Source organism: Hyaena hyaena, unplaced genomic scaffold (assembly GCF_003009895.1).
Source record: "Hyaena hyaena isolate Hyena2069 unplaced genomic scaffold, ASM300989v1 scaffold_908, whole genome shotgun sequence".
NCBI lineage: Eukaryota > Metazoa > Chordata > Mammalia > Carnivora > Hyaenidae > Hyaena > Hyaena hyaena.
This window is the reverse complement of record NW_024081544.1, coordinates 635,274-659,983: the sequence shown is the minus strand read 5'-3', so window position 1 is coordinate 659,983 and position 24,710 is coordinate 635,274. Positions and strand designations below refer to the sequence as shown.

The 24,710-nt window shown below is 42.1% G+C and overlaps 2 protein-coding genes across 2 annotated transcripts in view; both read right to left on the bottom strand.

The window, feature by feature from the left end:
- The window catches only part of ARL15 (ADP ribosylation factor like GTPase 15), a 201,383-nt gene that overhangs the window by 87,771 nt on the left and 88,902 nt on the right, over positions 1 to 24,710 (bottom strand). The gene's annotated exons all lie outside the window — the stretch shown is intronic.
- On the bottom strand, positions 5,109 to 5,767 carry LOC120222809 (39S ribosomal protein L42, mitochondrial). The gene has a single exon (XM_039220799.1). It carries the CDS (start codon positions 5,650 to 5,652, stop codon positions 5,224 to 5,226), a length of 429 nt encoding a protein of 142 aa, XP_039076730.1. The 5' UTR covers positions 5,653 to 5,767; the 3' UTR covers positions 5,109 to 5,223.

Sequence of the window (24,710 nt, the reverse complement as noted above, 5' to 3'; positions counted from 1 at the left end):
TAAAGTAGTGATTCTGAACATTCTGCCTAATTTTAGAGCCAGAAGTCAATTAGTAGCTAACATTCCGAATCCATGTATTTACGTAGCTTTTGAAATATTTTTAATAAAGTATCAGAGAAATGTTCATTTACTAATAATTATCTCTTCTATCAACCCCCTTACACTTTTCCAACTCCCCTGATCGCATCCCCCCAAAAAAGCTAACTAACAACCACAATGGTGTGGAGGGTCCTCACTCAGGGTGAAGTGCTTTCCAAGCACTTTGGGAGAATTATCACATTTGATCGTCACACCACCGCTGGGAGGTATGCACTTCATCAGCCCCTGTGATTCTGAAGCACACCGCAAGGTAGCTCGGTCGCTTGCCCAAGGTTACGCAGCTAACACAACCTGGAATTTGGACCCAGGTCTAATATGCTTTCAAGCAAATTAAACACTGCACTGTACTGCGTCTCAGGGAAAAAACAGTGGTTAACAGTTATTCTACACTGTTTCTTCTAAACACAAGGTGAGGGACTGGCCCTAGATCCCAAAATACCAGACGCCCCAGAATTACGGTCCATCTTCACCGGCTGGCCCATCTGACATTCTGAAGAGCTGTTCTTTGACTACAAGGTGGAAACTTCCAGCAGCTGAGGGACATGCTATTGAAACTGTTAGATCTGGCACCCAGCGGGGAGCTGAAACCTGGTATCTTATGTGTGATTAACCGTTCAACAACCCTTATCTGAGCACGACTGTATTTAGGTAACTGGTAAGTAGCTGCGATTTTCCCACAGAGAACTGAATTCGTGAAAGTCAGGACCTGGTCCTCTAGGAACTTCTGGACAAAGACATGAACAAGACGGTCTCCAGAAACGGCCTCTAGAGATACCTGTTAACTTCCTGTTTCTTTCCTCAAATTCATGATTTCCTGGAGAATGAAAAACCTGAGCACTGGTGAACACTGGGGGGGAAAAAAATCTAGTGGAACAGAAGGAATTGCTCCCCCATTTGCATGTTCTTTGGAGACTCGCGATTAACAGCACCAAATTACAAGACCTAAATAGGAAAAAGAGAGGAAACCAAGTAGTGGGAGTAATAGACAAGGAGTTCTTAAATGAACTGGCCCAAGGTCTAAACTCATTTAATCCTAGCAATTCTATCGTTTATATACAGCTGTAAGATCTACCGTTGCAAAACAGCACATCCCAGCCTCTCAAACACCATCATTAGGAGTGCCCCAAGTATGCACCTTACAGAGGGTGCCAGTAGGATCAGCTTTCTGGGTTGATACTCTTCACTCATTCAACCAATAGCTCACCAGTGCCAAAAAGGTGAGCAAGTAGTCATGCCCTCTGCCTTCACAGAAGCTATAGTCCAGAGAGGAAGTTAAATCTTAAACGAAGAGCAACACACACATTTGAATACTGACAGTGGAGGAAGACTGCGAAGGAAAAGAATCAGGTGCCTTTTAAAAGTTTGCCAGAGGTAGCCCAATTTAGATGGACTTAGGAAGATACACCTGCAGGTAGGGGTGGAGGGGACATAATCCCTAAAAGATGGATAGGAGTTAGCCAGACAGAGAATAAGGAAAAGAATGGAGAAGGTGCTGTAGTTGTGTAAGCCCTGAGGAAGAAAAGAGTTGATTTGTTATAGAAACTGAAAAGGCCCATGTGGTAATGAAATAGCCATTGGGAAAGGAGAAGAGAGACCCAAGGGAAGGTTAAGGGCAGCCCCACTATGAACACACCAGAACCAAAGTCTGCCCATGACCCATGAAGATAAGCTAGAAGGGTCTATATTCAGCATCTCAGAGAGTGAATATCCAAATTGCACATATGAAAAAAAGGAGCAGTAGGAAATAATGCAATCAACTTTCAAAATTCTCAAGTGACAGCCATCTGGAACTAGAAAAGCTCACCTAATCCCACCAAGCCCCAAAGTCTTCAAATGAGCTGAGAGGAGCCCATGCATGAGATGCTGTTATGTTTTCTTGAGCGTTTTCAGAGAAACCATGCCCTCTACCACATAGTCAGATTATACAGGGACTCACAGCCACTGCTCAGTAGGTGAGCGAGATAGGGCACGCTGCTACGCCCAGGGTTCCTTTCCATGTGCCAGAGTGGGGGTGTCTTATGCCCAGGGAAAGGAAGAAAACAGCCCATGTGGACTGAAAACCCTTCTGACAGACACATTTCACTGCACCCCAGTGTGAGCTCTTTAAGAAAAAGAAAAAGAAAGGCACAAGCATCTAAACACAGGCTGAGTTAGGCCTCTATTGGGTCTTCCTTCTGTTCTATAGAATTGCTCATACTGCACATCTACTTTCAGACCAGACTGTCTGTTGAGAAGACAATCTATCTAAGAAGAATGAGCAAAGACTTCTGATTCAAGTAGCAGATAGAACATAAAAATTCTGTAGTTTCACCTTCTCCCACAATGGTTCTAAAATCATGACAAAATTTATAAGAAATTAAAAAGATATAAACACACTCAGACAAAGAAAATAAGTATAACATTTGGGAAACTAGAGAGCAGAAGAATGAGTGGGGACTGTGATCCAGCAGAGCAGAAGAATTCAATCTCAACAAGCAGTGGGGAAAGGCGAGATGACACAGCCCACGGGACTCCAGAGCAGGCCAGGAACTGGTGGAGCCTGAGAGCCCTTACACAGGGGAGGAAAGGCGAGGCTGAAGACAGAAGGGCTGGTTTCAAGTCCTTTTAAGAAGGACTTCAGCTCTAGATCGGCTTCCCCATCTCAGTAGCTGGGCAACAGCTCCCGTCTACCCAGTGGAAGACTATGGGCTTATTCCCTGGCAAGGATAAAACACAGCATCTGAAGGAGGAAGACCAGGTAGTGCTTACAGCAGGGGTAGATGCAGAAAAGGAGAATCAAGGGAAACTTCAACACAGTGAAGCCTTAGCTCCCTGGGTCCTTTGGCCTTCGTGCTTCCCTGAGCACTAAGAACTAACCTTATATTCTCCAAGTGAGCGCTTGAAAGTTTTTTTTTTTCAACGTTTATTTTTTGAGAGATGGAGAGAGACAGAGCCTGAGTGGGGGAGGGGCACAGAGAGAGAGGAAGAGAGGGAGAGAGAGGGAGAGAGAGGGAGGGAGGGAGACACAGAATCTGAAGCAGGCTCCAGGCTCTGAGCTGTCAGCACAGAGCCCGACACAGGGCTCGAACCCACAAACTGTGAGATCATGACCTGAGCTGATGTCGGACGCTTTACCGACTGAGCCACCCAGGTGCCCCTTGAAAGATTCTTGTTGGGAGTATCTGACCAACCCAACAAAAAAAACCTAAAGTTATGATTGCTAAAGCCTCCACAAATAAAACCACCGAACACCCCTAGGGTGAGACTCAGAACAGACAAGTCCCACCCAGACACACAGAGAACTGAATTAGCTTTCCATGCCCCACTTTTAAAGATACAAACAGACAAGAATTATTGAGCATCTAAGAAAAAGCCATGAATATGAAAGACAGAAACCTAACTAACAGAAACAAAAGGCAACTTGAGATACACGGAGCTATACAGGGAGATGAAAACTGATTGATATTTTTAACGTCAAAAAAGACCTAAAGCTAAAAGATAACGTATTCATGGAAGAACAGCAACAGGATGCTGCAACACGAAAGAGAGACAAAAGCTGTTGAAGTAGGGGGAAAAAACGGATGAGCAAAAATTTAGAACGCAATAAAAGACTTAAGATAAATATGAAAAAACATCTCCCAGGAAACAGAGCAAGAGGACAAAGAGATGAAAAATACAAGTTACAAAAACTAGAAGATCACTCCAGGAGAGCCAACGAGGGGAAAAAAAAAAATCAAGAAAGTTTCATAGAACTAAAGGATTTGAGTTTTTAAGTTGAAAGGGCCTAACACATCTGGCTATGAGAACAGTCACACTCTGATAGAACCATGAAATTTAAGCCTGGAGTTTCCAAACAGGATTCTAAAACAAACAGAAAACAACAACAACTAAAATCACCATCACCACCACTACAAAAAACAGATCAGATACAGAGTTCAAGATCAAAATGACATGGATCCTCTGGAGAGCAAAGCTGGAAGCTTAGAAGCAAATGGAGAAATACTTTCAAAACCACGAGGGAAAATTATTCCCAACCTAGAATTCTGCACCGATTAGACCATCAATCATGAGTTTGATAAGCAAAATGTCAAAAACCTGACCTGCAATGCACCCTGGAGTAAGCCAAGACAGCGAACCTTGGAGGCCAGCAAGAATCCTACATGAGACGACAGGGGTCTCCTTGGCATGAGAATTCGGGGGGCCTGGGGCAGGGAGTGGGGTGGGGGGGCGGCAGCCATGCAGCAGCTTGGACACCAACCAGTCCAAATGGGAGCAGACTAACTGGAAGCCCTGGAAGAACCCCCTTCCCCCGAAGAGGACCAGATGGAGCTGCAGAGCACACCTGTTTGAAATTATTAAAAGGAAACTTGCACAACCAGGGGTGGGGGTGGATACTGGGAAGCGAATGGACAGCGATACAGCTAACTAAGTGACTGAACAGGACAGTAACTCCAGGGAGAGGAGCTGAGGAAGAGGTCATCTCAATATACTTCATGACGGCTACGAACAGCATTTACCAAGGCATTATACTGTGAACTCATGGGTCTACCCCAAATGAAATCATCCTGGCAGAGTAAGGGCAAGTAGGGAGGGCAAGGGTTGGATGGGGAAGGAAGGACATAGGAGAGGAAGGAAAAAAAAGCTAAATTCTCCCCTTCCAAAGTAAGAAGCCAAGAGATAATACCAGAAACTGAAAATTCAAGGAGTAGCCATATAAGCACAGTATTTAGAATGACAGAGGGAGACATATCCACAATAAAAAGCTAAGTAGTTGAAAGTGAAGAAAACTAGAGAAGGATTAAAGGGAATTGGAAGGGGAGAAAAATAGGGCTTAAAATCTTAAAATGGCCAAATAACTTATGGGGGCTATATATGGACAGAAACTAAGTAAAGTGATATAGAATTCTTTATTCACTACTGTATCCCTTACAATATTAGAAAAATGTGTGTGCCTGGATTTTATAGCACAAGTAATGCCATTCTTTTTTTATTTATTTTTTATTTTTATTTTTATTTTTTTTTTAATATATAAAAAGACATTTTATTATTGTTTTGCTATATAACAGTGAATATACTCAATTGCATTTTCTCAAATGGCAAATAAGACACAAGATAACATCTCTTTGATTTCTGAAAACCTCAATATCATCTGTCTTTTGGAGGATCCAGTTTCCTACGACGTCTATGATACTGTCCACGAGGATACCAGCGGTGCTTAGTAGTAAAGAACATTTTGCTAAGTTGTTCTATCATAGGGCCTTGCTCAAAGTGTTCATTTTTTTCTTCTAATCTGGTTTTCAGCACTTGATCATGTGTTTCTTCATTATTATTCACAGGATCTGGCCGTGGAATAGGTTTTGTATGTTCATATGGAATGTCCACAGAAGGGTGGTAGCATACTATTGTCCTGCCATCTGATGTCAAAGCAAGCTCTACTTTGCAATTATAGTCATCTGGAAGAGGAGAATACGTAGACTTATGACAAACACAATATAAAGCTCCGTTTTGAATCGGAAAGAAAGGTTTCCAGAGAGTTCTGTTTGATATCACCCATTTTACTGCTGCTAACACCATGATGATTCAAGATGCTTATCAGGTGGTATGAAAGATGATCTGAAGAGAAACTGCTTTTAAAATCTGCTTCCAGGCATACCTATTTTCATCCCTGACAGCCGCTCACCGCGGGCCCGCCATCTTACCTCCAATGCCATTCTTTTTTTAATGTTTATTTTGAGAGAGTGTGTTTGAGCGGGAGAGGGGCAGAGAGAATCCCAAGCAGGCTCTGTGCTCTCAGCACAAAGCCCAACGCAGGGCTCAACCTCACAAACACTGACATCATGACCTGAGTGGGAATTAAGAGTCAGACCCTTAACCGACAGAGCCACCCAGGTGCCCCAATGACATTGTTTTTAAGTGATAATTTTGAGGTCTTCTTTGAAAGCACATTTCATGAAAAAAAAATTCACCTCCAATCATTTGTTAGGACCTGGATACTGACCAGATACACTGCATACATAAAGGCTAATTTATGAACAGTCATTTCGCAAAGTCAACACTCCTCTAGTCTTTTAAGCTAGAATCCTTTCTTATTTATTAACTTTCATTTATTTTATAACCCGCCTTTTTCCTCAAAGGAGTCAAACCGTCATCTTTTTTTTTTTTTTTTTTACATCACAAATTTCTCTTAAAAGTATAAAGATACACAGTGAGTCTGGGCATTATAGAGTATTAATTAGAACATACTTTACTTAGCCCCCGCCTTTTGTTTTCCTTTTTCAAAGAACTAAGTTGTAGAAATAAGGTCATTTGTTTTCTCTTAACATTTACCTCGAACCCTGCACCAAAATGTTTATTCCTTTATTCCTTCCGTGTAAACTGAAAAGCCAAAGAGACACAATAAGCATTAATTCACAAAACAAGGGTTTTTCTTTGTTATGAAGTCGTTCTTACTAAAAAGCAACAGATGTCCGAATGTACCTACTTCAAAATAGTATTAAGATTCTATGACACAGGTATTATAATCATAAAATGTCCTGTTTATATTTTATCTTTCAGGAAGTGTCTTTTCTTAAGGTAAGAGAATTTTTGTTGAAATGATCACATACTGGTATCATCCATTTTTACTGTATTCCATGGACTTTCCAACTAATTTGCTTCCATTATTTCCTTGAAAATACATACTTTCAAGACTGTGGTTTAAAGGAACTCAAGGTCTTAATTTTTTTTAATATATTGTGAAATACATTTGTATTTGATTGTCAAAATACAGCACTGCACATCTCCTCTATAGAACCCAAGTTCACCCATAAGTTTTCACCCCAAGAAAATTCCTCTGACACTGAAGGATACTTGTGCAATGGCAAAATCTGAGGCAAGGGCTTCAAAATTAAGAGGTCATTCTGATTAAGTATCTCAGTTTTCCCCTAGAGTTTTGTTACTGTGGTGTTATTTGAATTGACTAATCCCCAAATAGCTTCCAACAGCTCTGAAGTATTTCCCGAAGTATAATCACCTTAGATTTGGAGACACCCTAAAAATATATAATATTGGACATATAATCCAATCTCTTTCTTATTGATATAAAACTGGCATAAAGAAGTTAACTCAGTTAACAAGATGCCTGGTTAATCAAGAGTCTCTTAATATAAGTACTACCTGAGACTTTCTAGCAACCAGAATGTTTTTTATTAGGTAACTTTTATCTTTGTATTCACACATAAAGGGATGTTCTATCTTCATGCAAAATCAAACTAGGATTCTGTTCATTGCCAAAAGACAGATGGTCCAATTATTGCTGTTACTGAAACCAGAAATGTATTTCCAAGTTACCTTCCCATATCGGGTTAGTGACCTGGCTTGATTTGCACCAAGTGGGGCATATGATCATAGAGTGGGTATTATTACCAGTTTTCCTCTTGTCCTACTAGATCACAGAGGGCAACAAGTTGTGGGGGGTTGGCAGGGAGCTGTCATACCAGTTAAGACTAAAATTCGTCAACAGACCCTATTCACTGAACGAAAACCGGGGAACCCTTCCTTACCAATGCTCCAGAGAGCAAGTCCTTAGACAGTTATAACAGCGGAACAAGAGCTGATGTAAGTTTTAGGTTGCACTTAAGTGAAACGTGTTTATGTTCTCATCTTAAAAAAAAAAAAAAATGTAAAAATAAAGACATAGAGATTAGAGGACAAGACCCAAAATAAGGAACATGATCATCCAGAGCAGACCTGTTTAACCAGACAAGTACTCTGAACAGGTGGAAATGCTATTATAAGTCACAAATGTGTTCAGAGATCTTTGGTTATTGGTTGAATCTACTAGGAATGTGTTTGGCTGCAAGTAATCGAAAACTCACTTTACAGTGCTTTAAACCAAGGATCCACAAACTTAAAAGGGCCAGAGAGTAAACATTTTAGGCTTGTGGGCCAAACAGTGTCTGTGGCAACTAGTCAACTCTGTCTTTGTAGCAGGAAAGCACAAATGGGTGTGATGGTGTCCCAATAACACATCATTTATTTAAAAAAAAAAAAAAAAAAAAAAAAAAAAAGGGAAGCCAGCCCACAGGGTAACTTGCCAACCAGCAGTTTAATCAAAATAACAATGCTTGGTGTAAAGAGATAGGACTGGGGTGCCTGGGTGGCTCAATCGGTTAAGCATCTAGCTCTTGAATTCGGTTCAGGTCATAATCTCACAGTTCATGGGACTGAGCCATGCCATCATGCTCTGTGCTGACAGCATGGAGCCTGCTTGGGATAGTCTCTTTCCACCCCTCCCCCCAAACAAACAAACAAACATTAAAAAAAGAGAGAGAGAGATAGGACTTACTCAAAAAAAAAAAAAGGAAAGAAAAAAAGCAAACTTCCAAGGTAGCAAGAAGGCTACAGGAGTTCCAGATGTGATATCCAGGTTCAAGGTAAGAGAACAGCAATGGGGGTGTCGGCGAGGACTGAGGCAAACACATCTGTCCCTTTCATAAGAAAGCACAAGTTTCCCCAAAAGCACCTCAAGCAGACAGCACCACTACCCCCATCGCTGGTCAGAACAAAGCAACACATACGGACACAACCTAAGAGTTGGAAGCATCTTAGACAAATCATGATCCACTGCCTAGGTCTAGACACATTGCTACCTCAAATAAAACTAGGGTTCTCATACCAAAAATGGATGAATGACTACTGGGTAGACAATTAACAGTATTTGTCACACTGGACTTTATTTTTTGTTTCCTCTCTATTGGTATAATCTGCTCAAAAAGTATGCTTTCTTAGGTTTGAACTAATTAATCAAACGGAGATTAAGATTAAGCAGGTCTGATGGGGGTGGGGAGGAATCAAAGTCAGTCTATCTCTGGCTCCCTAAAAATAGTGTTTTAATGGGGAAGCAGTGACTGACAACCTGAATGACAGTCCTACAGCCCAGCTTTGGGGCAAAAACACTTGACCTAGCCATGCCTCTATCTGCCACCTGAAGAGCAAGATTGTTCAAGAAGATGCCCTTGGAGGTCTAACATCCTAGGAGTTCTTTCAATGCTATTTGACCAAGCAAATATAGCATAAAGTATACAGTCAACAGTTCATTTGAAAACAGCAAACCCTAAATCGTAAATGTGGAAGATGCTCAGAGAGAGTAGTCTTAAACTAAAGAAAAAGGATTTTATTCAAACAATGCTTCACACACATTGCTAAAAGACTGTCACTCCGTTCAACCCTTCCAATTTCTAAGAAAACACACGTGTAAGAAGGGCAGTTAACTTTTTTAAAAACACTATAAATGTGTCTTGTAAAAATTATATGGTTTCTTACAACAAACTAAAAATAGTTCAAGTCCAAGATGGTAACTGTCCTAGACAGACTACTAACTTAAGAAGCCCCCCCACCATAACCCCTTCCCACATTGTCATTAATTCAGATTAAACATTGCAAAAGACATAAAACATAAATCTGATTGCTGCCTTAAGTTTTTCTTTTTTGAGAGGGAACAAATGGGTGGGGGAGGGGCAGGGGGAGGGGGAGAAAGGATCCCAAGCAGGCTCCGGGCTGTCTTGTCAGTGCTCGAACCCACAAACCATGAGACCATGGCCTGAGCCGAAACCAAGAGTCTAACCCTTAAGTGACCGAGCCAGTTACCCAGCAATCAGGTTTACTTTGGAGGCACTGCTCAAATGATCACCCTTTTAACAATACATTAATCAGAAGGAAGTAAAAATCATGGAGTCCTTAAGAAGGATGCTTTGCAAGAAAAATCCAAATGAATAACTCTTAGCTACTTGAGCAAAACAGGAAAGAGAGGAAGAGACCAGGAGGGATGGAGCAAGGAAGCTTTGGAGGAAAATTGTTTAGCAAAAATGCTCCCATGTTTTTCTGAGAAATCTAGTTTTATATCAACACAACAGAGAGAAATTCTCCTCAATAAGCTGGTCATAACTCCATGAAAAAAATATACTCCAAACTAAGTGAATGCTTGAATACTTGATTTAATACAGAACATTATTTTAGTTTAGTGTACTTAATTCAATATTTAAAGACTTGGAAACCGGGTGGAACTGAAAATCCACATTACGTCGGAGAGAACGTGACTTGTAATTAGTGCTGAAATAACACACCAACGTCGTTTTGCTGTTGTTACAGTGTTAAAATACACTTATCACTAAATTTGAACACATGTGAGTGAGAAGACTTTTACACAGAGACCAAAAGAGAGTCTATCAAATGATTGCTGTATGGCACAAGGGCAAAAGGAAGGGGAGGGGGGAAGAAGGAAGGCAGGAAGGGTGGGGGGGGGTAAGACTACCTCAGAGACGCAGGAGCTACTGGAAGTTAGCAGGGAGTCTTCAGTGCAGTGCACGTTTAATACCACTCTTTATTCAGTAACGGAGATCACTCTGCACCAGCCATCGGGCTGGGTAAGACATACGCTGCGCGTGAGGATTCTGCCCTGTAACAGACCAGGCAGCAGTTCCCAATCCTGACATACCAAAGGGGTTAGCAGGGGTTTCCCCAAATGCCTGTTCTCAGACAGATGAAAGAGCTCCCTTTGAAAAATGCTGGAGCTTTTCACCTCTGCAAAGCCTGTTTCCCTATATATTGTCTGCCATGGCCGTCTGGGAGTTTTAATCAACCCCCAGCCTCTTCACCATTTGTCATTTGCACCAACATACAATGGGAAAACACATTTTCAGACATGCCTCAGCATGCCAGGGGTGGGACGGACCCTCGCTACTCAAACTGCTTTGGACAAAACATGTGAAATGCATAGCGTGATCCATTTATGCAAAAAGGCGCACACACGAAGTTTAACCTGAAACGTCCTGAGTGCTCCACGTGGGCACTTCCCTACTCCCAGCTTTATCACACCAGTGACTGAGAACTTAAGAGGGTTCGGGTCATATTTATTTATTTATTCTAAACCCTCACGTCTCTCGCTTTCCACGCAGGAACTGGTGACTCTTGCACAGCATAGTAGCTGTGACCCCACGTTGGAAGGAGGTATGATCAAAGGCAGCCTGGCCAGACTTGGGAAAACATTTCCACTGAGAATGGACATACTGCCTGTCAAAAGGTTATTCCCACCGCGTTGGGGCAGGAGATCACATTACTCCAGAGTAACAACATGAAAGAGCAGAATCTGGCCACAGTCACCCACATACATGTTTTTCTTTCCAACAAGGGCAAATGGGAGACACTGACCTGAACAGAACATCCTTCTTATCACTTGTGGGACTGTGGGGGTGAGAAGGGTACCTCTCCCTAATCAATACGGCCCCTGAGCCACAGCCACTGTGTAATTCCTTTTATCGTTTTCTTTTCATTCAGAAACAGCTCACATTCAGTAAGACTTTTCGGTCTTAAACTTTTTTTTTTTTTTTTTAAATCCGAGCAATCACAAGCTATATTCTGTGGAAGACAAAATAACTTTAGAGGCGTAAATCTTAATGTCAATGACAGGAAGGCTTTGGTGAACCATTACCATAAATCTGACAAACGCTAATTTGATGGGTGGCTGTATCTGTCTGCTGCACGGCCAGTCTAGACAGTCTATTGAGAAATCCTAAAACACAACTGTTTGTTCCCTGTAACACCATCTGGATATGGCAATAAGCGCCGACCCAGCACCATTCACACATGGATCAAAGCACATGCTAATGCTATCATGAAGTCATACACATAAAAAATTCAATCTGAGAACTCGAAGCAATTTTCCTAAGTCTTCAGTGAAGAAACCCCAGACTTAGTGTGACTCAAGCTAAGTGCATGAAGGGGGGAGAGGGGGGAAAAAAGGAACCGAATATTTAATGAGCTTGGGCTTCCAGAGGAATGTTAGGCCACCCATTGTATTGGAAAAGGCTCATGTCACACTTCAGTCATGGTACCCGTCAGGGTGCCCCTTTACAAAAATTGATCTGAGGACCTTTGTAATTACCTGTTTCAGCTAGGGGGGGTGGAGGGGGGAGCACAGCAGATTCATGACAAGAAATAAAAGAAGGGCTCTAAGGTGTAAATCTAACATTATATTATATTGGTCTGAGTTGACAGAAATTTTCAATATTGCACACGATATTAAAAACCTTTCTCATTAAACAGCACTGTGGCATTAGATCAAAGAATCAAGGGCCTCCTATTGAACTCCTTTAAATATTACAAACATAAGAGCAAGTCTGGCTGTGCATAAAATAGAAACAAAGCCAATTTTTTTCTTTCTTTTATTTTTTTTGGTCCACCCTCATCCTATAGCTGGCTGGAGAGAAACACTGCTTGAGAAGTCTCTATTTCTAGTCAAATGGGGAGAATCCAGACTTCTCCCAAGGTACTGAAACAAGGCAGAAATGAAGTCGGGCCTGTATGAATTCACTGACAGGAAATTTTCGGTCAATATGTTATTCCTTCCAAACACTAAGCTACTCTTTCAAAATGTATCACTCAACGGCACCACTTCAACCGCACACCCTCCCGGCCCTGCTTAATCCTCACCACCCCGTGAACCAAACTTCCCAGGGAGATAGGAAACGCTTCCTACGCTGTGAGGGGTTTCATTCCACTGTGAGCAACTCTAAGAAACTTCAGTTTCTTTGCTTCTTGGATGGCTCATGTCTGATAGAAGTACGGAACTAAAGAGCTATCTTGGGAATGTGTTATTAGTATATTCATCTGTTTGCTGGGAGACCCTACACATGTCCCCAGGTCTCATACATCCTAGCATAAGCTATACAAATTCCCACCAACGTGTTTTACTTTCCAACAGTAGTTGTTTCTGTATCACATGTGTATGTATACGTGCATATACACACACACACCACAAATAAATTTTTAAAATTTATTAATCGTGTCATGGGGTTAAAAAGATAGGAACAAAACCCGGCAAGAATTACAAGCCATATCGCCAGGAGCTTCTGCTATCACAGGCTGTGGCTTATGTTGCAAGCTTCAAGGCTATATAGTGGTTAAGACTACTGGGATATCCACGCAGGCTAAGCAAAAAAAAAAAAAAAAGGTAACGCAAACAGGGCTTTTATAATACTCAGCACCACGCAGATGTTTGATCTCTTTCTACTCTACCTGCTAAAGCCTTTAAAGGTAACCGAAAATAAAACATTACATTCCAGTTTTTATAATGTCTCGAAGAAAGAAAAAAAGAAAAGCTCAAGTCTATAATTAGTCATTTTACCATTCTAGATACAAATTCAGTAAAGAGAAAATGAAAGGTAAACAGTTCAGCCAGTTTTCCTAAAATTCAGTTCAGTTTGAAATACGTCTCACCAAATATTTCACAAAATGTATTTATCTTCTTCTCAAATGGAATATTCTTAACAATGCTTTTGTTTCTTAAACAGGAAAAATCGCCAATTTCACTCTGCCATAGTATGAAATCTTCCCTAGATATGTTTTAAAATTTTAGAAGCTCAGGAAATACATTCTGCCAATCGTCTGTGCAAGTTTCCATTTAAATGATTATTTACTGGTATTTCATATTCAACCTAAAATAGATCATTATTATTATGTAATATATCACTACAACATAATATGGATCACAAAGAAAAAACAGCCTAATTTTCTGTACTGCAGGTTTCCGTAAAGCAACTGCAAAAAAAGAAAAAAAGAAGAAAAAAAAAAACTTCAAGAAGGTAATTTACCCTTCCCCAAAAATAGCCTTATACTCTGAACTTCCAAATAAACAAACTGTAAAGATATTTGCTATTTTGGTATACAAGCTAGTTAATATACACGAAGACATACATCTTAACAGGATTAAAAATATTTCATTTGCAAAGCATATGTGCAGACCCACAGGAATAAAAAGAAGTAACATTTACACACAAATGCACATCTCAGATGATCCACCATAATGATCAGATGTTACCCTAGATAGAATTAAGGAAAAACAGTTGAGACAAAATAAGTGAGAAATCATAATCATGCTTGTTAACCATTTTATACATTTATATAGACTTTTTACAAATATAGTTTACAACTTTCATGCCATTCCCATGCTGGACCGACTACATTACAACTGATAATCATGTTGTCTAGCAGTAATGGCTTTCTTTCAGGCTGTGGCTATAATTCGGGAAGTTTAAAAAGGGAGGGGAAAAAAAATCACCCAAACATTGCTTAATGTAGCTAATCAGGCTTTTTCAAAATTAGGCTGGGGATTTAATGTTAAGCAGCATTTGAAGGAATTTAAAAATGTTGTAGTGGAACAGTACTGCCATCTACTGGCAACTGTTTAAGAGTGCCAGCGGAGTGTCTGCCAGAGCATTCTACCATCACAGCTGACCAAAGGGGAGCCTTCAGTTCACTTTGCACTGGGAACCAAAAAGAAAACTGAAGAGTTAGATCGCTCAGTTTTCCCTGACTTTAAAGAAAGATAACTTCTTTTCCTTTCATCGTGTGAACCGCTTTTTTTTTATTTTTGAAATTTTAAAATATAGTGACCTACAGACTATACTAACTTCGTACTGAATATCCAGCAACACAACAATCACGCCTCTACCTATGGAATGCAGATAATGCTTTTCAATGCCACAAAATATTATATCCTGTCTAATTCTGCATGAGAGATACATCTTATGAAGAAAGCTGATCACAAGCTGGCATAAGCAAGCCTAGATGTCAGCATTCATATGTTAAATGCAATTCATATTACTACCAAAAAAATCACGTTATTTGGAGGTCCCTGCAGATCCGCATCTAGCTCTGGATTCCTGTTGCACCAGTAAAGCCGCTCTGGGAGGGGGCATGGTACACACCGAAATCCTAGATTTGAGGGACCTAAAGCAAAATCCATGCATATCAGACAAGCCTACAGTGGTATCACCAGAATGGAAGAATCTTTGCACACCTTTTTAATCCTCAAAAATGCATACTAGAGGCTTTATACAAGTTTGACCACTTCTCGTAGTGGTTTCAAAGTTTATGTCAAGTGGAGAAATACACAATACGAGGGTTCTTCTAAATAACTTGTAGTCGTGTTCATGGATGCTGCATTAGACTGAAATATATACAATTATGGGCTATAGATTTTAACATTTTAGAGAAAAACTGCTACTGCTTAGAGACAGTAATTTAAAAACACAGATTACAGACACAAAACATGTAAATGACAGATTTTAAAAAGGATTTAGTCTCCACTAACACAGCTAGCTGTTTTAGGCCACATAATTGCAGAACTCCAAAGAACCACAAAATAAACCGAAATCCCCAGACATAAAGAGATCCACTTATTAATTAAAAGCAGCTCTCTTGCACTATTAAAATAAGGTTGGCCATGCATACTTTATTGCCGTCACAGTCTCAGATGGGGCAGTATTCAAAACACATAAAAGTAAAGTTGAATAGTTCTCTACGTAGGGAATGGAGTTAAGTCACGTCTGCTTGCACAAAACTGTTTTGCAAAGTAGCCACATATAGAGGATCAGAGTGGAAGGAAAACAAAACAAAACAAAAACGAGTAAAAGCATCAAAATCTCAAATTCAATGCTCCTCTTTGGTAGGGAAGGACAGTGAGGTGTACTGCAGGCAACAGGAGCTGAACCAAGAAGATCTAAAACTTTCCCTGTTTAAAAAACAAGAATCAGGAACTAAGACAATCCACCAAAGAAAGAGACGGGGAACTCATTTTTAAGTTACAGTTTAAATGAATACAAGTTATTTGGAGGACCTTTTATAAGCCTCGTTTTTGTTTTTAACTAATGTGATATATAGACTGTATTGGTTTCTCTGGGGGAGGAAAAAAAAGACAATAGTCACAGGAAGGAAGGAAGGAAGGAAGGGAGGGAGGGAGGGAGGGAGGGAGGGAGGGAGGAAAGAAACAAAAGAAATAAAGAGTGGGAGGATGGAGAGAAGAGGAAAGTGGGGAAAAAGAACAGAATAACAGTAACTAATATTTCATAATGTGATCTTTAGGAATCTCTAAAGGCCACATTGGAAATATTATGACCAAAAAAACTTCCTCCTACCAACTATTCTTTCAAAGCTATAGGTGACTATCTAGCAAAAATCAAGAACCTCACAAAATTAGCCTTTCTAGATTTCACGTGAATTTCTTCAGGAAGAAGATAACTTGGCAGATCTTTTGAAATCACCACCACCACCTTTCATCGTAGTGCCCTCACGGAATGCTAGAGCATACCAAAATTATCACCTTCAAAAGTATGGGAAGAAATTCCTACAATAGATTATAAAAACAGAACACTATCACATTATTTTATGGGGTACTAATAACCAGGTAACTACTTCAACTGTATGGTAACTGCCATGTAATTACAATGTCTTGTTATTTATGTCTCGGATTATATGACACAAGAACCAGTTACCTGTTACCATACATAGACATCTGTGGTTGGCAGGTGTGGAAAAGTTTGCTATAAGCGCCAAAACTGGCTTTGAAATCAATCTAACATATAAATATGGATTGCTTTGTCTTCCCCTCTCCTCCATTTTGTCTTTGCTATAGCTGAAAGGAGGAAACCTAGATGCTTCTACCGGAGACCAATATAGCTTTTCAGAGTACCATGGTTGATCTAGGTGGACTCTGCCACTGAACTTTATTCAGCTGGTTTCCTCCCCTAGATCATGTTCTCCCTTTAAGTTTCCGTTTGACAGGTTTTGTTGCCTTGAAATATTCTGGCATGGAATTCAGACACCAGTGGCCTTAGATTAGAAACTTTCTTCTTTCTTAATTTTGAATACAATGATCAACACCTTTAATCCCCATCCCACATTTCAAGGCACTCTAGGTACTAGGAGACCTTAAAAAGCAGAGATTTGGCAACTGTTCTACTTTGCTACATGTTTCCTAGTGTGATTAAATGGGGCTTATTCTGTAATTACACAAAGCAGTAAACCCCATTCAATTTCCCTCTGAAATCAGCAATGGACTCCAGCAAGAGATAAGAAACAATGCACATTATGTAATTTGTTATTCTTTGTTTAGTTTGAGGAACTAATGGTGGCCAGTAAGCCTAAACCATGCTGTGTGAATCCCCTGCCCTGTCTTGGGGAGACCCAGGGCGCTGACTCCAGCCTCAGCACTAAGATGGGTAAGTCCTAGGAGTGAAATGTAGACACCTGTGGGGTTTTTTTTCTTTAATTCTGAATCAAATTCCAGAATTTAGGGCAGTGAAAAGCATTCTCCACCAGCCCCTCCCCCCAAATCTAACATTTCTTGCTGCTCAAAGTCTAATTTCCTTCCCCAAATTGCCTCACCATTTGGAAGGAAAGAATCACTACCTTTTATCTGCATTTTGTATCAGCTTGGGCATCTAGGAGAATTTTGTGTTCCCTTTTCATTTCTTCGTTCTGTAAGGTTAAGACCCAAAATACACACCTCCAGAGTTGTAGTACATTTCACGTAAGTCAGAAGATAAGTATTACGAAAATGAAATGATTTTATAATGACTTTGCTTTAATAGGGGTTTTACACAGGGGGTTTCCTGGGAAGATGTCCAGGCAAATTGTGTCCAAAGCCCAGAATGAAGGGAAAATGCACCTTGATGCAACGTAGTTGAAGAGGGATTTGCTGATGTGTCATTTTAAATGAAACACAAACTTCAATTCCAGCTCAGTTAGGAGAGCGTTCTTTTGTCCTCCTACTTAAGCAATCTTTCTTTCTTTTTCTTTCAAATCTTAGGACTGAAAAAACTACTCAAGAAAGCTGGCATGTGTACACACACACACACACTCTCTCTCTCTCTCTCTCTCATCTTTCAAATAAGGGTTAATAAGAGCCCAGCTGGTTTAAGAGAAAATCTATCCAAAACAAGCCCACTCTTAAGCGTGAATTTCACACAAAGAACTAGATATTAACAAACCACATTTAATAAAAAGTCTCTGTCAAGCTTACAAGACCACCACCCCCCCCCCAAAAAAGGTCATGGGGGCCCAAAGTAGTAATTTTTCTCTTATTTGGCCAGAAGCATGTGTGTGTGCACTTGCGTCTCCTCAGTAATGGTTTCTGTTTAGAAGTTTGAAACAATTCTGAACAATGAAAAGTCCGGAGAAATCCAAGTGACTTGGAAAATACTCCTTCTACGCAGTAGAAGCATCAACAAAATAAATTCTAAAAGCCAATTTTATATATCTGAGGATGGGAAGTACACATGAACCCAGCTGAACTGAAAGCTCAATCCTGAAAGGCTGGAAGCAAGTTTCTCTTGAACCCAAATGATTCTCACGTTTCTGAGAGACGACATTCCCTTACTTGAGGTGTCCTGTGGACAAAAACTTTAAGAGACAGCGTAATTCAGTCATCTCCTTGGCATTTCATTGATAAAAGGGAAGGCTGATTATTTTCACCTACAAGATTTAGGAATAGAGAGCATGGCAGTGAAATGGCACCATGTTTCAAAAAGTTCCCCAGACCCTCAAATCTAATGTCCAGCTGATAAGTGATGTGGCTAGGGCTCACCCCATAGGGGGGGAAAAATCAAACTACAAACTGTCGAAGCTGCCTATTTGGACACTGTGGTGCTCGTTCTACGAGAGTCAGGATTTTCTAGGAGCTTCTCGTCTACATTAACACCGGCACTGCTGGACAGCAATACGTCAATTATATCTGTCTTAAACGCACGTAAAGTCATCACCTTAAAAGGCGCTGAAGTATTTGTACTGTTCAAAGGTAGAGAACGGGAGGTGGGGGCAGTGTGGATATACATTCCTTCTTTCACCTTCCACCCAGTGCTCTCCCCAAAAAGGGAGACCAGTAGGATAAAACTGGAGGGTCCTAGTGAAAAACGGGAAAACCCTTCCCATTGTTTTACCACAAGGCGTAGCCTAAGTATAATTCATGAAAGGAGACCTGTCCTCTGGGGGTGAGGGCCTTGAACTGTCATGCAACATGTCGTCTAACGTCAGCGGAGTTTGAGGGTAAAGGTCCTCCAGCCTTCTTTCATGAGAGCAGTAAACTATCCACCCGTCATTTCTAAAAACTATCAAATTTTTAAGTTTATTTTTTGAGAGAGAGTGAGAGAGCACACACGCAAGAGCTGGAGAGAGGCAGAGAGAGACTGAGAGAGAGGGGAGAGAGAATCCCAAGCACGCTTCGTGCTGTCAGCACAGAGCTAAATACAGGGCTCAAATTCACGAACTGTGAGATCATGACCTGAGCTAAAATCAAGAGTCAGATGCTTAACTGATGAGCCACACAGGCTCCCCCCAAACTACCAGATTTTTAAATTAAAAGTTAAAGTATTTAAAAACTTTATATTCCAATAGCTTGGTAAAAAAAAAAAAAAAGACCCTGTTGAAAGTGTTTCTGTTAAGAACTAAAATCTTTAATATTTCCAATACTTTTAATGGTACCTTTCTTGAGGTATTTGAGAGTTTGCACACTGAGGCCATGGCAGGCTGCATCTTATGGCCATCCTAAAACCTCTTACACAGGTAACTGTAGAGATCCAAAAAGGTATAGAAGTTGCCGGATAATTGATAAGAACGTATTTAGACCACTCAGCATAGACCTCCGTTTTTATAGATTATTGGGGCTTTCAGAGATGAACTTGCTGAAGTGTATTATCTGAGTGTGAAAATAACAGACTTGATCCATTTTAAGGTCTCAAATCAAAGTTTCAAGAAAATAAATCTAAATAGCACTGACTTAAGGAATTAACTACATACAAACAAAATAGCATTTATCTGCAACACAGTCCTTTCAAAAAAAAAAAAATCACTGTCTAATGAGGCAACAGATGTAGATACACACAATACCAGGTAAATTGGACCAAGTGCTAAGATTGAGAATAAAGAACACCCACGACAGCATGGCGGACGGCGAGAGCTTCTTTGGCCTGGAGAATTGGAGGCATCTCAGGAGGACGTTGAGGAAGGGGCCGCATTTGAGCAGTGCCATGAATGCTGGATGCATTCTGAGCAAAGAGTAAAGCGTAAACACCAGTAGATGAATAACAATTTAGGGCGAGTCTAGACACAGATGTGGCCGGCATATGAAGATAAAGTGTGCATGTGGCCATGCAACAAAGGGACGCCGATGATCGTTATATTTTAGGAAGCTAGGTCTCCGCAGAGTGGAGTTAGAGAGGAAGGCAGTCATGAGGGGGCCAGGGTACGTGTCCAGGCTGAAACGCCAACAGCAGCAGAATGCACTGCGGTGAGCCCCCACAAGGGAAGGCCTCGCCAGTGCGCTGGACGACAGGAGGAGGGGGGCTGGGACGAGGAGGACAGGATGTGGTATCACAACGAAGGCGCAGGAAACAGAGTTGTAGGAGGAAGAAACAAAAAGGAGTGTAATTCTGAAGAATATGAATTTGAGGGGCCAGCGGGTCAGACATGCCAACAGCGCCAGTGGGTAGAAGGAGAGGCTAACTGGTTAATGGGCTGATTTCGCGTCTGCCCCTATCCAAAACAATTCCAAATAGTTCAAACACGCGAGTACAGACAGCTCTATGGAAAAAACATAAATACCTATAAATCGGCATCTGGACACAGCAGTCCGAGATTAGATTGTGAAACTCCAGAGGAATCTAGGGACTGAAATTGAAAACTTGGACATCAGTGTAAAAAGGATAGTTGTCACCACCCCTTGAGAGTGGGAGGGGCGAGGAAAGGAGGGCAGGAATTCTTTTTTTTTTTTTAATGTTTTATTTATTTCTAGGGGGGAGAGAGAGAGAGACAGACAGACAGACAGACAGCGTGAGCAGGGGAGGGTCAGAGAAGGAGTCACAGACTGAAACAGGCTCCAGGCTCTGAGCTGGCAGTCAGCACAGAGCCCGATGCAGGGCTCGAACCCACGAACCGCGAGATCATGACCTAAGTGAAAGTCGGACGCTTAACCGACTAAGCCACCCAGGTGCCCTTTTTTTTTTTTTAACTTTATAACATGCTTTTATTCTTTGTATTTATATCAAACACGTACTACTTTGAGTCAACATTTTAAATTTTTTTTAATGTTTATTTCTAGGAGGGAGAGGGAGAGAGAGAGAGAGAGAGAGAGAGAGCGCGAGCGAGAGAGACAGCATGAGCAGGGGAGGGTCAGAGAGAGAGGTAGTCACAGACTCTGAAACAGACTCCAGGCTCTGAGCTGGCAGTCAGCACAGAGCCCGACGCGGGGCTCGAACCCACGAACCACGAGATCATGACCTAAGCAAAAGTCGGACGCTTAACTGACTAAGCCACCCAGGCACCCCAACATTTTTTTTTTTTTTTTAAGGAAAAAAAAATGCAGCCGCCCCCTGGGTGGCTCAGTGGGTTAAGCATCTGACTCTTGGTTTTGGCTCAAGTCATGAGCTCACAGTTCACGGGGTTGAGCCCTGTGTGGAGCTCTGTGCTGACAGTGCAGAGGTTGCTTGGGATATTCTCTCTCTCTGCCCCTTCCTGTTCATTCTCATTCTTTTTCTTTCAAAATATTTTTTAAAAACGCAAGACGAATAAAGCCACAGGAACAGATGGTATCACAGACTTATTCTTCAAGTATTTAATGGATATCCGCTACCTATGAGGTGGCGGCTAGGCACCGTGGAAAACGGGAAAGTGATCCCCACCGGAGTCCTGTGTGAGTCCCGCGGGAAAGGCACAGGCCTGGGAATCAAACAGGATTCAAGCCTCTACTCTTCCACAGACTCTCATTTACATGGGTTTCTTCAATTCTCTCAAAAGTTTAGATGATTCTCTTTTCTTTTCTAAAAATGGGACCAAAAACAAATACCTCATGTGAATGTTGTAAAGAACTGTAGTTCCACTACCTGAAGGGCAACATCTGTCACACAGTAGTTCCTCAATTAAGATTCCCTCGATGTTCATCATTCTACCAAGGTGGGGAAACCCAAAACATAAGAGGGAGGGAGGGAGGAAGGGAGGGAGGGAGGGGAGGAAGGAAGGAGAGAAAAACTGAAAAAGAGTGGTCAGAGACTGCAGGTGAAAGAAGGTACCATGTGACGGAAACCAAGGGAGAAAAGATCCCTCCCCATCCATCCACTCAGGAGAAATGAACCATCTGAGAGGTGCTGGAATGGATGACTATGTCGAAGGCAGAAGAGAGGCTGACAAGTATTTTTTGACAACTAGGACAGTCCTTGCTGACTTGAGAGAACAGTGCCAGTGAAAACACTTGAGAGAGGATGCCATTTGGCCAGAGGGCTATGGTGGTGAAGAACGAACAAGGCTGACGAAGCTGCCTCCTGAGAAATCTGGGGCTGAGGGGATGGGAGTGGGAGGCTCTTGTAAACATAAGCTTCAGGAAAAGTTAAGCGGTTCATGGATGAAGGAAAAACAGTCTACAGAAAGAGAGTGAAGACAGGGAAGAGCATTCACAGTCAACTGTGAGGCCCTGAGGGAGATACCTGGGTGCCCAAGTAGAGAGGCCAATCCCAGGAAGGACACAGCACTTTGCCAGAAAAAGGAGAGAAAAGTGTGAAAAGTGTGGATAAATGGGGACTTGTAAGGAAGGGCTGGGGAAATTCCATTTGATCAACATCTACACTAGAAACATTTGGCCCAGGAATGGGATTTCCTCCAGTGATTCTCAATGGCCTAGTCAGTAGAAATGGCGGTGAGGAGGTGGCTGAGAGAGGACAGCACAGTGGTAGACAAAAAGTCAGAAGGGCAAGGGGATATGTCAATTCTATCTCAGGGGAGCCAGGGGCAGGGTAAAGATCAAAAAGGGGAAAGGAGTCAAGGGATTCCGGACACACCGGTGAACAAACAGCTGAGATGGCAGGCTCTGGAGTTCAGGCCTGAGGGGCTAGCAAGAGAAGAATGAGACAGATGGAAGAAAGGGACAGGCAAATGGCCATTCACTGAATGGACTAGGGTGAACAGGTGGGTTTAGAGTGAGGAAAGGATGGAGTTGGTGAAATGACAGTTGGAACCTCGGGAATCAGGCTAGTCCAGGCCACACAAAGGCAGATGGCTGATTAAGAGGAGTGGAGACACTCTCAGGATTCAGAGGCCAGGCATTTAGTCAGTCATCCAAGTAGGAGGGCAGGTTCCCTACAATAATGCCAGATGATCAACTGGGGCCACGACAAAGAACCTTAAAACAAATCCACAGGAGGAGACAACAGGAGAAACAGAAACTTTTCTGGATAGGATTTTAAAACTATTTAAAATGTTCTTCTAGATAATTTTTAAAAAACCTTTCAAATAGAGAAAACGTTAACGTTGAGTGAGGGGAGCCTGGTTAGCTCAGTCAGTTAAGTGTCCGACATGGCTCAGGTCATGAGCTCGCAGTTCGTGGGTTCGAGCCCCACGTCGGGCTCTGCGCTGACAGCTCAGAGCCTGGAGCCTGCTTTGCATTCTGTCTCCCTCTCTCTCTGCCCCTCCCCCACTTGTGCTGTTTCTGTGTCAAAAATAAACAAAAATTTATAAAAATTAATTTGAGTGAAACCTAACTTACATCAAAGCCACATCTGGGGAGCCATTCCACCACAGATATGTCCTCAACTGAAGCAAGACCTTTAAGGATGTGAGGAGCTTTTCTTCAGCCCCACAACCCGGGTCCGACAACACGGCACAAGTGCTCACAGGGTCTTGAGTGACAGCACGCGGACTCTGTCAGCACTGAGGCCAAGTCGTCTGAGCTCAGCCTCTCCCTTCACGCTCTGGGGGAGAGAGAGGATGGTAACAGGATGCCGGGCGGTCTCCCAAAGCCACAGCGTCTTCACACGCCATCCCACACCCAGCAAGGCGGCGTGACTAACACAGACCTAATGTCCATTGCGTTCACGCAGCCCTTCCATATCTACCACCTCTTAACCCTTGCAGGCCTTCTGGGAGCTGGTCTAACTGTGGGCATTTTTGTCGAAGTGAAAAAATAGAGGCTTCTGGGGCTGGAAGACTGGTTCAAAGTTACCGAGTCTTCCGGAGTCCAGCACTTTCCACTAAATCATGCTGCCTGAAGTCACTTCAAGGTCCCTCGAGGAGGGGAGCTCAGGGGAACACACTGAAGAGCAGTCCTCTCGGCACGATCACCCCCACCTTTCATGCCCACGTAAACAGGGGCCGGGCAGAGGTCTGCTGGGCCCTATAAATCTGGGGTGCCAGGTCTCACCCTCTGCTCTGGCAGTCAGTGAGGCAACAGAGACCTGGATGCTAGGGGGTCACTCTCTAGGTCACACAAGGTGGCTAAGGGCCACAGTAGCGCCATCAAGTATCCTTCAGGGAGATGTCACTTCAGACACCTTCTACACTGAGTACGTGAGCAATATGCTCACGTCCATCAGGAGACTAGAAAACCCAGAGTCAAAACAGAAGTCGAGAATAACGGCACCACCACTTCAAAGCTGTAGGTACAAAACCGTGAACGGGGTCTCTGGGTATGTGGAAGGAGGTCAACTTTTCCTCAGAGTAACATTTCCTGAGAAGGGATCTGGACAGAAGCCGGAGCTAAGAGGATAGGCTGCAAAAAGCAAATCACAGTATCTTCTCAAACCAAGACAGAGATCAGGCAGAGGTAGCGAGGGAAGCTTGGGACCCACAGGTCTCCGGAGCCAAAAACCTGGGCACCTTACGTAAGAATTAGCACAAAGAGAAGATTATTAGAGAGCTCATTCCTAAAGGGCATCTAGTTCCAAACACATTCTGTTCCCAGTCTCCACTTCATACAATCTTTGAACCCTAAAGGGAAAAAAAAAAAAAAAAAAAAGCCTCGGAAAGCCAGCCCAGTGTTGGCAAACTATTCTGGG

What these genes read in the sequence shown, in the direction of transcription:
- LOC120222809 (XM_039220799.1), bottom strand. Translation starts at nt 5,652, where the DNA reads ATGGTGTTAGCAGCAGTAAAATGGGTGATATCAAACAGAACTCTCTGG.